The following is a 12,748-nucleotide window of genomic DNA, read 5'->3' as shown; positions in this document are numbered from 1 at the left end:
CGGCCGCCGGCTCTCAGCAGGTCGATGTCAACCCGCGTCCGCCGGGCCTCCTCCGGAGAGTCCTCCCTCCTTCCCTCTCTTCCGCCTGCCTTCTGCTTTCTCCTTCCGTCCGTGCCTTCAGAGGTGCCGCACACGGGAGCTGGTGCACTCGTCTGCTGCCCCTGTGCAGGCGCAGAAGGCCGTGCTGGCTGCCCGCAGCCGGGCGTGGTACGCGGAGGCTGATGCCGGCTGCGTGCTGGGACCGCTGTTGGCAGCCTTCAGTGTGGGTACACGCTGATGGCATTAGAGCCTCTCAGCCTGGACAGAGCCTGAACGTGCTCGTAGTCTTGTAGCTTTTGATTCTAAGCGTGTATAACCTGCTGTAGGGAAAGGGGTGCAGTCAAACATGCAGGCACCGTGGTGTAGTTTGTCGGCCTGTACGGTTGTGTCTGCGTTCTGTTCTTTATGCCTCTGCTGTATTTTTGGACTAACAGGCAGCTCATTGGTAATACCTGCAGATAGATGTCACATCACATGGAGAGACATCTGCCTGTGTTTTGCTCTTGCGCGATTGAAGAAAGGCTGACATAGCTCCTCTGCAAATGTCACTTGCTTTTCAACTCAGTCTGAAGTTTGCAGAACCTGGCACGAGTACACAGAAAGTAATTATGGATTCTGTTTTAACATTAAACTGAATCGTCAGTGCCAGTTAAGAAAAAATGGAAATCATGCCATATTCCTTTCTTGGTGGATAGCATAAGTGCAGGATAAATTCTGCTACTGTGTCTGATGTGGGGATTAGCTTTATTTTCATGCTTTTATTGGTTTCCCTCAGTGGGTTTACCCATTTGGTTCCCTTGTCTGATACTGCTGTTATGGCAATACAGCTTTTCCGTAATTTGGAAGTCTGGAATCTGAAGTGGTTTGGCTCTTTTGTACATAAGAAAGATTCAGGGTTTGTGTTTATTTCAGCTTAGTATGTTCCTGACTTCCAGCAGAGAGACACATGGTAGTGCAGCATGTGAGTTGTGGATATTTATGAAAATCTGAACCTAGGCCATTTGATTGTCTGCAGTTGCTCAGTAAATCTGTGGCAGAGCAATAGAAAAGTTAGAAGAGTTCTCTTTTCCTAGTTCATTTGTGTATGAATCAGAGGGTTGTGGGGGTTTCCATTAGTTTGTGTGATGAAAACAAGGATATTCTAGATTGCTTCAATCATTCAAAGACTAAAGCTGCGTAATTCCTTCCATATTAGCCCTGTGATATAGAATATGAACATTTTACTTGAGGATGGAAAGGACTTCAAGGAGCTGTTTAATTTATATAATAAGTACATAGTTTATAATTCTTTATGTTTTAATTCCATTTTGCTTCTACTTACTTTAAACAGCAATTACAGTATTCTTCAGATGTGAAGAGCAGGACTGTTTGGTTCATGAATTTGAGAAATACAGGAACTCTGAGTGACACAAGGTAAAAATGAGAGATTCATATGAAAATATTGGTTAAGTATTTTAGAATAACTTATGCACGTACTGAGACTACCAGATTAATGCAATGTTGATGTGATGTAAAGGACAACTGTAGTTTCAGCTAAAAGCAGTTTCTGTGAATTTGATAAGTTGCATAGCAAATAATTCATGTACCTAAATGCAACTGTCTAGCACCATTTCATATATACCAGAGGATGTGAAATTTCTGCTTGTTCAGAGAGGAGGTGACACAACATCTATTGGAGACTTCTACCCTCCTGATGCAGCAGTTCAAGACACAGTGAAAGATTGTGCAGGTGTCTGAAATGGCTCTTGCTTTCAAGTGCCTAAAGTGGACCTTTAACCAGTACATAAATCCTGCCTGATCCAAAGGTTTTCTATTCTCCATGCCCCAAGGCATTTTGTGGTATCCCTCAGATAAGTAACATAGAGCTTATTTCAGTAACTGGATAAGAAACTTCTTAAAAATGCACGTTTTCTATTACCAACTGATATATATTCAGCCCATAGTAACTGTTTAATTGCCATAAGCATTAGCAAAAATTGAGATTATTTCACTGAAGTGTTTGTTGGTGGGGAGACCCCTTTACACACTCAGTTAAAAGCTGACACTGATGGAGATGGAACAACTTACATTATTTTATTTAATTACATTTGGTTAATTAAACTGTTCTTTGTTCCACCAAAGAGGAAAAGAGAAGCAGGCTCACAGGTGCTTTAAGCCTTACGTAATGGCCACAAGGGTGCTTTGAGACTCTCTGGAGAAGACTGTAATTCATAAGTGTTAGATCATAAGCACAGTTTAAATAACATCTAATTACCAGTCTGCATGGGTAATTCCAGTTGAGAAGGCAAATGCTATACATAAACATATGATACTGACATTTCTAAAATGTGTGTGGCTACAGCAGTTTTTGTAGAGTCAAATGACATATATTTATAAATGGGAGATGCTTTTGTCTCTATTTGTAGAATTCAAACCTGAGCAATTCTTACACAAAGTCCTGTTATGAAAATTCCTTACTTTCAAATCTAATGCTGTATACTAAGTGGGGGCTAGTATATCTAAGGACATAAGTGCCTTTTCCTCAGTTAAGGGATCTCTAATAGCAATTCATTTCAAAATTTATCCTCCATTTCTAAGGTGGATTGTCACCTACGTCACCTTAAGAAAAATGACTACTTGTTTATATGATCATTTCATGGATACTGTTTCATCCAAAGTCATGGTCTTGGTATGTTTTTATTATAGGGAAAATGCTCTCTTCCATGCTTTTCCTCCTAATTATGGACTTCTATGTCATTTGTAGCTCTTTAGATGAGACCACCTATGAGAAACTGGCTGAAGAAACACTGGACTCCTTAGCGGATTTTTTTGAGGACCTGACAGATAAACCTTTTACCCCAGAAGATTATGATGTCTCTTTAGGGGTATGTTTTAAACATTATATTACCACTGTAATTATTGTAGCAGATTTTTTTCTGTTATTTGAAGGAGAATTTTAAATTAGTCACCTTAGTGCTGACACTGAAAATACAATGGGTTTTTACACCTTTATTGTGTACTGACTGGGACAACAATTCTAGTGAAAAGTAGCACATGCTGTTGTGTGTTTTAGGGATTTAAAATGTTTCATGTTTAGAGAAAGATGTAATGTAGAATAATAAATGAGCACAAGAGGAGATGGAAACTTTTTTTCCAATGTCACATTGGCCTATAAATTTTCCTAAACAGGCATAGATATCTGGCATAGCAATCGGTTCCCTTCTGGTGAATACTAGAACAGTAGTCTACATGGCACAGTATATCACATGTAGCTGTTAGAGCAGTTTCTGTGATTGTCCTGAATACGGAGAAGCAGCATTTGTCATGACCAGGTAGTGTATGCTTGTCCTGGCTTTACTGATGACAGCCTGTGGTGGGGAGGAACAACAGGAGGGTGCAGTGCTTGGATAGGTTGTTGCAGAAGTGAAACCAGAGCATACATGGGGAGGAGGCTACTGTCACAGGAGATGTTGCACGGGGGGAGCCTTCAGTAGTCAGTCACTCAAATTCTTTTCAGGTGTGACAGAGTAAAAATGTCTGTTTTATTTGTATAGGCAATTTATTAGTTTTTATATAAATTCAGTTCCTGAAGTTATCTATGTGTTATGGCCCTCAACATAACTTGAAGAAGAGTGCTGTTTTTCCCATACTGTCTGTTACACATATCTTTCAATACTGCAGTTTTTGAGGTCACACAGCCATTGCTCCCTCTTTGTAACTTACCACAAGAAGATTGCTTTCTACTGGCACTGACAGTAAGGGTTTTGTGCCTCCAGATGCTGAATCGGATGGTTTGGGTTTCACTGTGCAAAATACAAAACAAAAACAAAAGTCTGTCATTTTGGACATCTTTATGTGTACCTTTGTCATCATAATTTCATTCTGCACTTTTGGCAGCTAGGATATAAAATAATATATTGTCAGTAACTTTCTGTTAAGCAAATACTACTTGCTGCTTTAATTAAGTATGTAGATAATATTACAGCTAATTGCTTTTCTGGTAAAAAGCATTGTTTAACCATTACTCTTCAGTACGTTTTAGGATTTCAGTACCTACTAGCCTGATGTAACTCTCCTAGGACAAAAATTAGCAAAGGTTGAGATTCACCTCTTTACAATTCTTAGACACTTCATTATGTTAAGCTGATGAGTCTTGTCATAATTTTTTTCTCCATCTGCTGTATGGTGGATTAGGTTTGACATTGACTTGTGAAGCTCAAGAGGTAATACTTTTACATATTAATTTTTACCAGTGGTCCTTTACTATATAGACTGCATGATGACAATTAAAATATGCTGTCATTTCTGTTGAAAGCAGCAGGTTAAATAACCCAAGTTTTAATTCTAAACAGGGTCAGTGCTGCAGTAAGCCACAAGGTGGCGAATGTGATAAAGATCTGCTGTGCCTGTTGTAAACGTGATTGCTTTGAGGAATTTATACTTAGTGTTCAGGGAAAAAATACCACTTTAGAAGAATATTTTTGTTACCAGGAACTTGGAAACATTAATCCGGTAGTACAAAACACATGCAGCAGTATTTCCTAAAATATGGTAAAAGTATCTCTCAATTTAAATTTTTAAAAAAATTAAAGTTGTATTTTCTAGTATTTCAGAAGTACTGGAAAATGTGAGGAGGTGTTTCCAAAACAGCAGTAAAGATTAAACTCTATTTACTTTGCAAGGGTTGAGCAACAGTACTCTCTAACAGCTGACACATGATATAAATAATAGTATAAATTTTTGTTAACTCTTTGAAAACCTATTTACTTACAGTGTTTCTGTAGAAACATGTAGCATAATATCGTGCTGAACACTTAATATGGCATTACAAACCGCATAGAGGAATGCTGAAACCTCTGTATCATAATGCAGGCCTAATCCTCCATCCTGTTCTTATTCTGCTGTATCTCTACAATTCTAAGACTACTGAGATACAGAAAACTTGAAATTCTGACAACCAAAGAAGTAGCTTGTTCCTGTCTTTCTGTGCACTATACTAATGTCCAGTAGAAATAACTGGCAGGATAAACCTGTTGGGAATTTTAACCAGGAGACCCTTCTATTTTTTATTGTTTTGATTAGAGATATAAATGCCTTAACAAGCACAGAAACAGCATGGAAACTAAGGTAAAAAATCAGATTCTGAGAGTATTATTTTATGTCTGGTGATACTTGATATGTGTCAGAAATGAGTAACACTGAGTTACTTTGTAGTGGAAGGAAGCTTTGTGTTGATGCTTGTGCTACACAGTATATTGGCAGGCAGTAGATACTCATACCTGAAAGTATTCTTCCCCATTGTGAGTGTTTATACATAGCAAATAGCCTGAGCAATGATAGGTAGCTCTAGTAGTATCTTCTGACTAAAGCATGCCAGGTATGATACACTTAAAAAAACTTTATTGTGTTATAGGGCTTGAAGTATTTGAAATGCTGTGAACTAAATAAATTATTTCAGAATTATCACATTACATTCTGTAGAAATGTTTCCCTTTTAAATTAGTATCATTCAGATCACCTTTAGCTCAACTCCAGTCCAAACATTGTTGTTTTTTCACTCTTAAACTCAGAATGGAAAATATTTTTGTAATTTACAAGAAACATGACTCATGTTGTCAGTAAGAAACATGAGCAAGAAAGAGAAAATAAATGTTCACTAGGATAATGGTGTAAAGGTGGCATAACCAAAGCAAAACCAGAATCATGGAAAAACAGAATCTTGGGATTTAGAACCAGAACATTTTTCCAGGTATGAATCAGAATTATCAAGAAAAAAATGTGTCTATTGCCTGTTAAACTGTTACTGAAGAAAAGTAAGGTAAGATTGCATGGCTCAGAGATTTAGCAATGACACATAAAGCTTCTTGACTTTGAACCACACCAGTTCTATATTGTTCATTAATATAAAAAAGTTGTTACTGGATGATGTTTTAATCATTGCAAAATTAATTGCAATGGTCTGGTCCTTTCAAGATGCCAGGTCCAAGCTCAGGAGTATTATTTAAGTAGTACCATTGTGAATGGTACAAACACATTAAAGTCAAACTCCAACTGGAAGGTTCAAAGTCTAGATCAGACTCAAAGATATGCTAGGTATTAATTTACATTTTTAGTATGTAATGATCATTCTCCCTTGCTATTATTGTTTGGGAGATGGTTGAGGATCTGATATGATTTTCTGTCCCGCAGATGAAGTAATTGTTGTCAAAGTAACAGGATACAAATTTTTTATTTCTCACTTTTTTTGTCTTTTAAGAGTGGAGTACTAACAATTAAATTGGGTGGAGACATGGGAACATATGTTATCAATAAGCAAACACCAAACCGGCAGATTTGGCTGTCCTCACCCACTAGGTAAGTTATGTGTAAGTTAGTTACATAATATATGCAGACTGGGTGGAAGTGTACTTCCCTTTATTTGTAGCATGGCATGATCATGTAATATCCTTTTCATAAGTAACTCTTCTACTCTGTGTATTCTCAAAGCATAGTATAATCTAAATGTTTAATAATAGTTTGGTGTAGGGGTTTGGGCCACACTGCAGTATTACTGGCATACCTAAATTAATACAGGAAATGTGTAACGAAGATTTTTCATATACTGTTTCAGTCCAAAACCACTGTCTACAGGAATATAGCCTACTCATAGGAAATACAACCAGCAGTGATTACAAAGAAACAAACAAAGCTTCTGTTGAAAAAAGAGTGATGATGATGTCATCATCTAAACCTCTCTTTGTGTTTTAAACAGGGTGGCTCCTTCCCTTTTAAGCTTGTGGGATTTCCTGCTTTATATGTTTATGTATGCCCACACTGGTTGTTTTTGTCAAGCATCTGTACTTAACAAGAACCTTAGCTAGCTGCTTCCTCTGTCTTTTCTAATGCTCCGTTTTGATCCATTCCAGGTTTTCTGGTTGCTTTCAGCAGGGAAACTGGAGGGCAGGCAGATAAGTGGGAAAATGCTGTAGCTGTGTTGTCCCCCGCTCCCCCCCTCCCAAAATCTGTATTCTTTGTCGCTATCCCTGGAAAAGAACCCAGGGAACTGGTAGGTGTTACTGGTGAAGGAACCAGCTTATAAGATTTTTGCATCACTGACACACAGGCTTAATCTCTTTATGAAAACAAAACTTCAGATAATTCCTGTCTGTTTAGCTCTAGTTGAGCTAAGACATACAGTGTTCTGAAATGTGGAGTTTGAGAAAAAAAGTTAATTTTTTCATTTTTATACTCCTTTAATTGGTATTTTGATAAAAAGTGATATTTCCTGGAACATGATGCTGTGTGTTCACTTATTTCCTAACTTCTAAAAGGCAACTCCAGCAATGAATATGCTGTATGATCTGAACTGTCATCTTCTTAACTACAATATGCTGAGAAGTGAAAGAAGCAAATGTTGCTGCCAGTAATGACTTGCATTGAATGTTTTGGGGCATTTTTATGGTAAATGTTGACCTTTAGTCATTAAGAAATATATCCCAAGGGAGACAAATTTGTCAATATATGAGACATTTTTCTTGGAGTTGTATTTGGCCATCTGTTTCTACTGAGTATCCGTACACCTAAGTGAGAACTTTACTTAGTTGACAGTTAAAAATAAGGGCGTGAGGGGATGTGCAACCTCTGCAACCTGCCAGCGGTGTGATTGCAGTAATTGAACCTCCTGACTGAAAAGACTTTTCAACCTTACAGAGTATTAGCAGTACCTTAATGTGATATTTCAATCCTTTTCTCTTATGGTTGAAACATATATGCAGATTTTCCATGAGAAATACATTTAATCTGTATTTAACTTTGTAGGCATTTTATGGAGTTCACTGGATCTTTGCTTAAACGATTAATTTAAAAGTCACATTTGTACACTGTTTTGGAGATTCATAGAACTATGAAGGTGCTTCATATGCTAATCTTATCACTGATATTTACTGCATGACATTTAAAACCACTTCAGATAACATACATATTTCTTTGTCATTGATTAAATGGTCTGTCTTAGCCTGATTTTCGTGAATGACAGGATCCCATTCCATCGTTCTCTAGGTGTAGGAGAGTATAAACATATGCTTGTGCTGCAAAGGTGAAGTGAGAAATACTTAGTAAAATAACTGGTGCATGTAACCTTGATTCAAACAGTTATCACTTCTGATACAGACAGTGAGATTTCAGTGAAAGTGACTTGGATTTATGCTTGCCTATGTAACTTCTTATACACTGATTAGTGGCTAGAAAGTTCTTCATTTGCTTACTGTAAGTAACTCAGGATAGTAAAGGTTCAGGTCAGTGTTTATGCTTGTATAGAGAGAACCTGCAGATTGTTCTTATGTATGTTTAGGATAGTCTCTTTTCTAGCAGTTTTTTGTACATTGACTGAGTTCCAAGCCATAAGTCCTACAAGATCAAGGGTTTTATCTCTTTATCCCAGATGACTGTTTTGTTCCTTTCTATTTTCTTTGCTTAGCTGATGTTAACAGCAGTGAGTACCCTTCAATCATTCTCCCACTTGACATGTGGAAAACTGAGTGGATAGCAAGGTCTGGAGTAGAACCCAGGTGTTCAAGTTTCTTTCTTGATACTTATCATAGACATGGAAAAAACAAGCCAGTAACAATATAAGAGCACAGAGAAAAATAGCATTTTAGTTATAAATCTCCCACATGCCAATATATTTGCTTTCAGGGGCAAAGTTATTTTGTTGCATGTAAAATGAAATTATTTTTGCTTTGCTGTGCATAGAATTTCTGCAATAACTAATCAGTGGCATTAATTCAGCATTATAAAAATATCTGTTGTGATATTTGTGTGCAAGAAAATTATATCTGTGAGGGAAGAATGGCCTAAAGGAAGAAATTGTGGGGAAATCAGTGCCAAAAGCAGGAAGGGAAAGTGCTTGTCTCTTCTAGAAGTGACTGATGTATCTTGTCACCTTTCAGATATATCTGTTTGATGGCTCAGTAGTTCCTGACATATCAGGCCTTTTCTGCTCCACTTCCTCAGACTGCCCACCAGCCGTTCCCCATGCTATCTGTTCCTTTTCCTGGGCACTCTGTGGCATACATTATGCATACAGGCTTCCAGCAGGTCTCCTGAAATAATCTGTACTTACACAGTGTGTGATGTTTTGTTGTGTTTTTTTTTTCTAGTGGGCCCAAGCGCTATGACTGGACTGGACGGAATTGGGTGTATTCTCATGACAGAGTATCTCTTCATGAACTACTATCAAAGGAGTTTTCAACAGCTTTAAAAACTAAATTGGATTTGTCCTCCTTAATATATTCTGGGAAAGAAGATACTTGATTGTATTCTACCTCATGGAAGTTTTAAAGACTTCAACCTCAAGCCAAGCTCTTTCTTGGGCTGAAGTACCTGAGCTTAATTCTGCTGTTTCTCTTGGTATCAATATGTTGTGCAACAAAAATGAAAATAATATATTTTTTCTTTAGTGCTCAGTCTTTGGATTTCTGTGTGCTGTTTGAATCTATGCCCATGTAGTACATGTGGCTGAGGTCACCCATCCTGTCTCTTCATTTCTTGCTTTCTTTCTGCAGAAGTCATGAATTTTTAGTTTCTGTAGACTTGTTTGCATGTAAGGAGTGACTACCTGGTGACTTCCGAACAACACACAATCACTGAACTTTTCTTGGTGAAACATTCACCCAAAATGAGAAACACCTGTAAGGTACATTAACATAAATTGGGGTACTGTGAATGTATTGCCTCAAAATTTGTGGCTATTGGAACACATCATAGTCACATTTAACATGTCATAATGTGTGTAATGACAGTTTTTTTCTTAGTATTGCTGACCTTGCTATTCTCCAAATTCTAAATTGTGGTTTGTTTCACCTCAGGATGTTTTTTTTTTTTTTTTGAGATAAACTTTAAATTACTTAGACATTTTTGTGGCTCTGAGTATGACATGGAACTGGAAGGGCTAGTATGTGAAGTTTAAGCTGTACAGCAATATCTCTACAAACATTTCATTCTGTTACTGTGCATTTCTCTTTCTCTACCCTTTTGTTCTTCAAAGAGACAAAATGCTTTTTTTTTTTTTGAGCTGAGCGAAATTAATTCATGGTAGTGAAAATCTGCACTGATTTTATTCTACTGCATTTCTTCAGTGGTTTTAAATGGTGATCTTGTTATCACCATGATGCAGCAAGGCTCCCCCTGGCACTGTGCTGATGCAGAAATTTTTTAGAATCAAATATGCTTCTTAGGCTGATGAAGCTGTCTTCGTCAGTCTATTGAAGGAAATTAACTATATACTCCAGACCTGAAAACAAAGTCATTTAAAGAAATCATGAATGGTAACACTTCAGCAGTTTTACTATTGTAATACTTGCAGGTTTTAACTGCCTATAAAATGGGAAGGACCAAGTTGTTGATTTTAATGCATGAGGGAAAAATTTTACCATACTCTTGCAGATTGTATGAAAAGATGTTCCATGCACATTATTTTTCTTCTTGGTTTCTCTGATGCTATGGTTAGTTTGGCATGATTCTCTAGCTAGCTTTGACAGGTAAGGATGGATTTTGTCATTGAAAAACAGTAACTGTAAAGTGTTCTTGCCCAGTATTTGCGTTTAGTGTATAAGGATTGTTACCTGCTATTTCCCACTAAAGAGAGAAACATTTCAATGGAAGTAGCTCTTGGTTAATGGTGCATGCTCTTTGCATGTTTTACAATCAATATAAATTTCTGCTCTACTGAATGAGGTAGATACAATGACTCCCAGATATCATGAACATAAGAATAAAGTATGTTTCTTTAAAAAAGTACAGGGAAGTAAAAATAGAATATGTTTTTGCTGTTCTGAATTTAGAACACTGAAAATAACTTAGAGCATATGGAAATATGTATTTTTATGTGGTTACTTTTATAATCCTTAGTTCAATGTCCTACAATTTCAGATAGTCATTTAAGCACATTTGTGTATAAGATAATGACTTTATATTTGAATTGAGGATACCTAGTTATTCTGACCACATGTGATTATTTTTTTCCAATTGACTTTTTCAAAAATTATTTTCTTAAATATTTGCATGCAGTATGACCACTAACATGCATCTGATTGGTATTTGGAAGCTTATTCTCCATTCCCTTATGTCTGGTAGAAATGTTTATACCAAAATAAAATTGCATGTAGAATTCTTAATTCATTATGTAAAGATGTGATTCGAGGGTTTGATGAAAAGGGTGAAGGCCACAGACATGTTCCTACTTTTGAATTCTTTCTGTTTCTTAAAATACGTACTAGAAAGGTTCTGTCTAAGTGTGGCCAGTCAAGGTGGATTTTGTAAGAGCAGTTCAGCTTTCACAGTTTACATGCCTTGCCCTTCTTCTGTAATGCTACTGCTATTTATGCAAACAATTTCTGGGTTTAAGTATCTGAGTAACATGGATTTAGTCTTAACTGGTGAAGATAAATAGTGTCAGCAAGTTAGAATGAGTTTTATCTCAGTGTACAAAATGAATCATAGGACATGACTCATTTTTTGCTTTAATACTTGAATCAGATTGTAAGTAGGGGCACGGACTCTAATGAGCCGTCACACTTGTACTATGGAGGCACAGAACGAGCACTGATCATAATGTCAGACTGCTTATTGCCCCAAGACAAGTAACATTTCTGTACTGTTTTTGACTTCTGTAACTTATGGAGTAAAAAGATTGTTACATAGTTCCCCACCTGACATCATGTCAATAGTTTCTTGCTTCATGTCTCCCAAAAGAAATAGCTGAAGGACAATCATTAAATATAGACTGTGCACAGACAGTATCAATAAGAAACCCTGTGTTATGGGCATCACATTTTACAAAAATGCCTTTTTTCCCCCAATGCAGTTGCTCAATGGTCGGTGAAGGGGAACATGCAGAATATTTTGGAAGGATGAATGTTGCCATTCATTGCTTTACTGACTGCCCAAGCTCAGCACATAAACTGGAGTGTGGTAGGCTTTTTTTAGGTATACCAGAATTTTTACCAATTGCTAATCTGACTCTTGTTTTTTTTATGGCTTTGGCTTACACTCTGAATGACTTAGTATGTCCAACCTTGCTAAAATTCATTGTTTCCTATGTGCCCAGGAGTTCCTTGTAAGTCTCAGTTCATTCACGCAGTCAAGACTACTGCAATTGCACGCAGTCTGCATTCATCGCAGAGTACCACCTTTGTTTGCTAGGAGTTATGTAAATTCTTGTCTGGTGTTTGTTCATTTTCTTTTCCATTTGTGAGTAATTTGTAAGAAAACATTACATCTTCTTTGCAAGATTGTTCCATGTGACAAAATCATTACATCTTATTTCCATAAAATTCCCAGTGTTTCTTGGTAGCTTCAATAAATAAAGGCCTGTCCTGAAGAGGAGGTAGCAGAATAAGAGAAAGGGGGTTTACAGAAAGGTTTGTGTTTGATTATTTTTAGTTTCTGGTTAGTGGTTGAACTCCATGATTGTGCTTACCAGCTCTTTAATATGTGGGAGTCCTAGGAAGGAAGGCAGAGGCTTGCCAGAAAACCTGGAAGAACATTCAAAAGAGTAAAGGAAGCATGGGAGGGGCAGAAGCAAAGGCTATCAGGAAGAAATTAGCTTTGCCCAACAGCTGATGTCATTGGCAGGGCAAGGAGAGACATGGGGCAAACTGCTTTGTGTTGTGGCACTTTAGGAAATGGTGTTTTAAATGTATTCCACACCACTATTTATAATTGTTACAAATCAAACATATACCAGTCTGTT

The 12,748-nt window shown here is 37.2% G+C and overlaps 1 protein-coding gene across 1 annotated transcript in view; it reads left to right on the top strand.

Annotated features, from left to right (window-relative positions):
- FXN (frataxin) overlaps nucleotides 1-11,171 on the top strand; it is a 16,414-nt gene extending 5,243 nt beyond the window's left edge. The window contains exons 3-7 of the mRNA XM_033511380.1: nucleotides 21-262; nucleotides 1,370-1,452; nucleotides 2,783-2,903; nucleotides 6,275-6,372; nucleotides 9,156-11,171. Coding sequence (XP_033367271.1) covers nucleotides 21-262; nucleotides 1,370-1,452; nucleotides 2,783-2,903; nucleotides 6,275-6,372; nucleotides 9,156-9,309 — 698 coding nt within the window. The 3' untranslated portion in view covers nucleotides 9,310-11,171. The remainder of the gene's footprint in view (nucleotides 1-20; nucleotides 263-1,369; nucleotides 1,453-2,782; nucleotides 2,904-6,274; nucleotides 6,373-9,155) is intronic.
- The last annotated feature ends 1,577 nt before the right edge of the window (nucleotides 11,172-12,748 follow it).

Source organism: Parus major, chromosome Z, assembly GCF_001522545.3.
Source record: "Parus major isolate Abel chromosome Z, Parus_major1.1, whole genome shotgun sequence".
In the NCBI taxonomy this organism is placed as follows: Eukaryota; Metazoa; Chordata; class Aves; order Passeriformes; family Paridae; genus Parus; species Parus major.
Note: the sequence above shows the minus strand (reverse complement) of the source record. Positions and strands in the feature narration are given on the sequence as shown.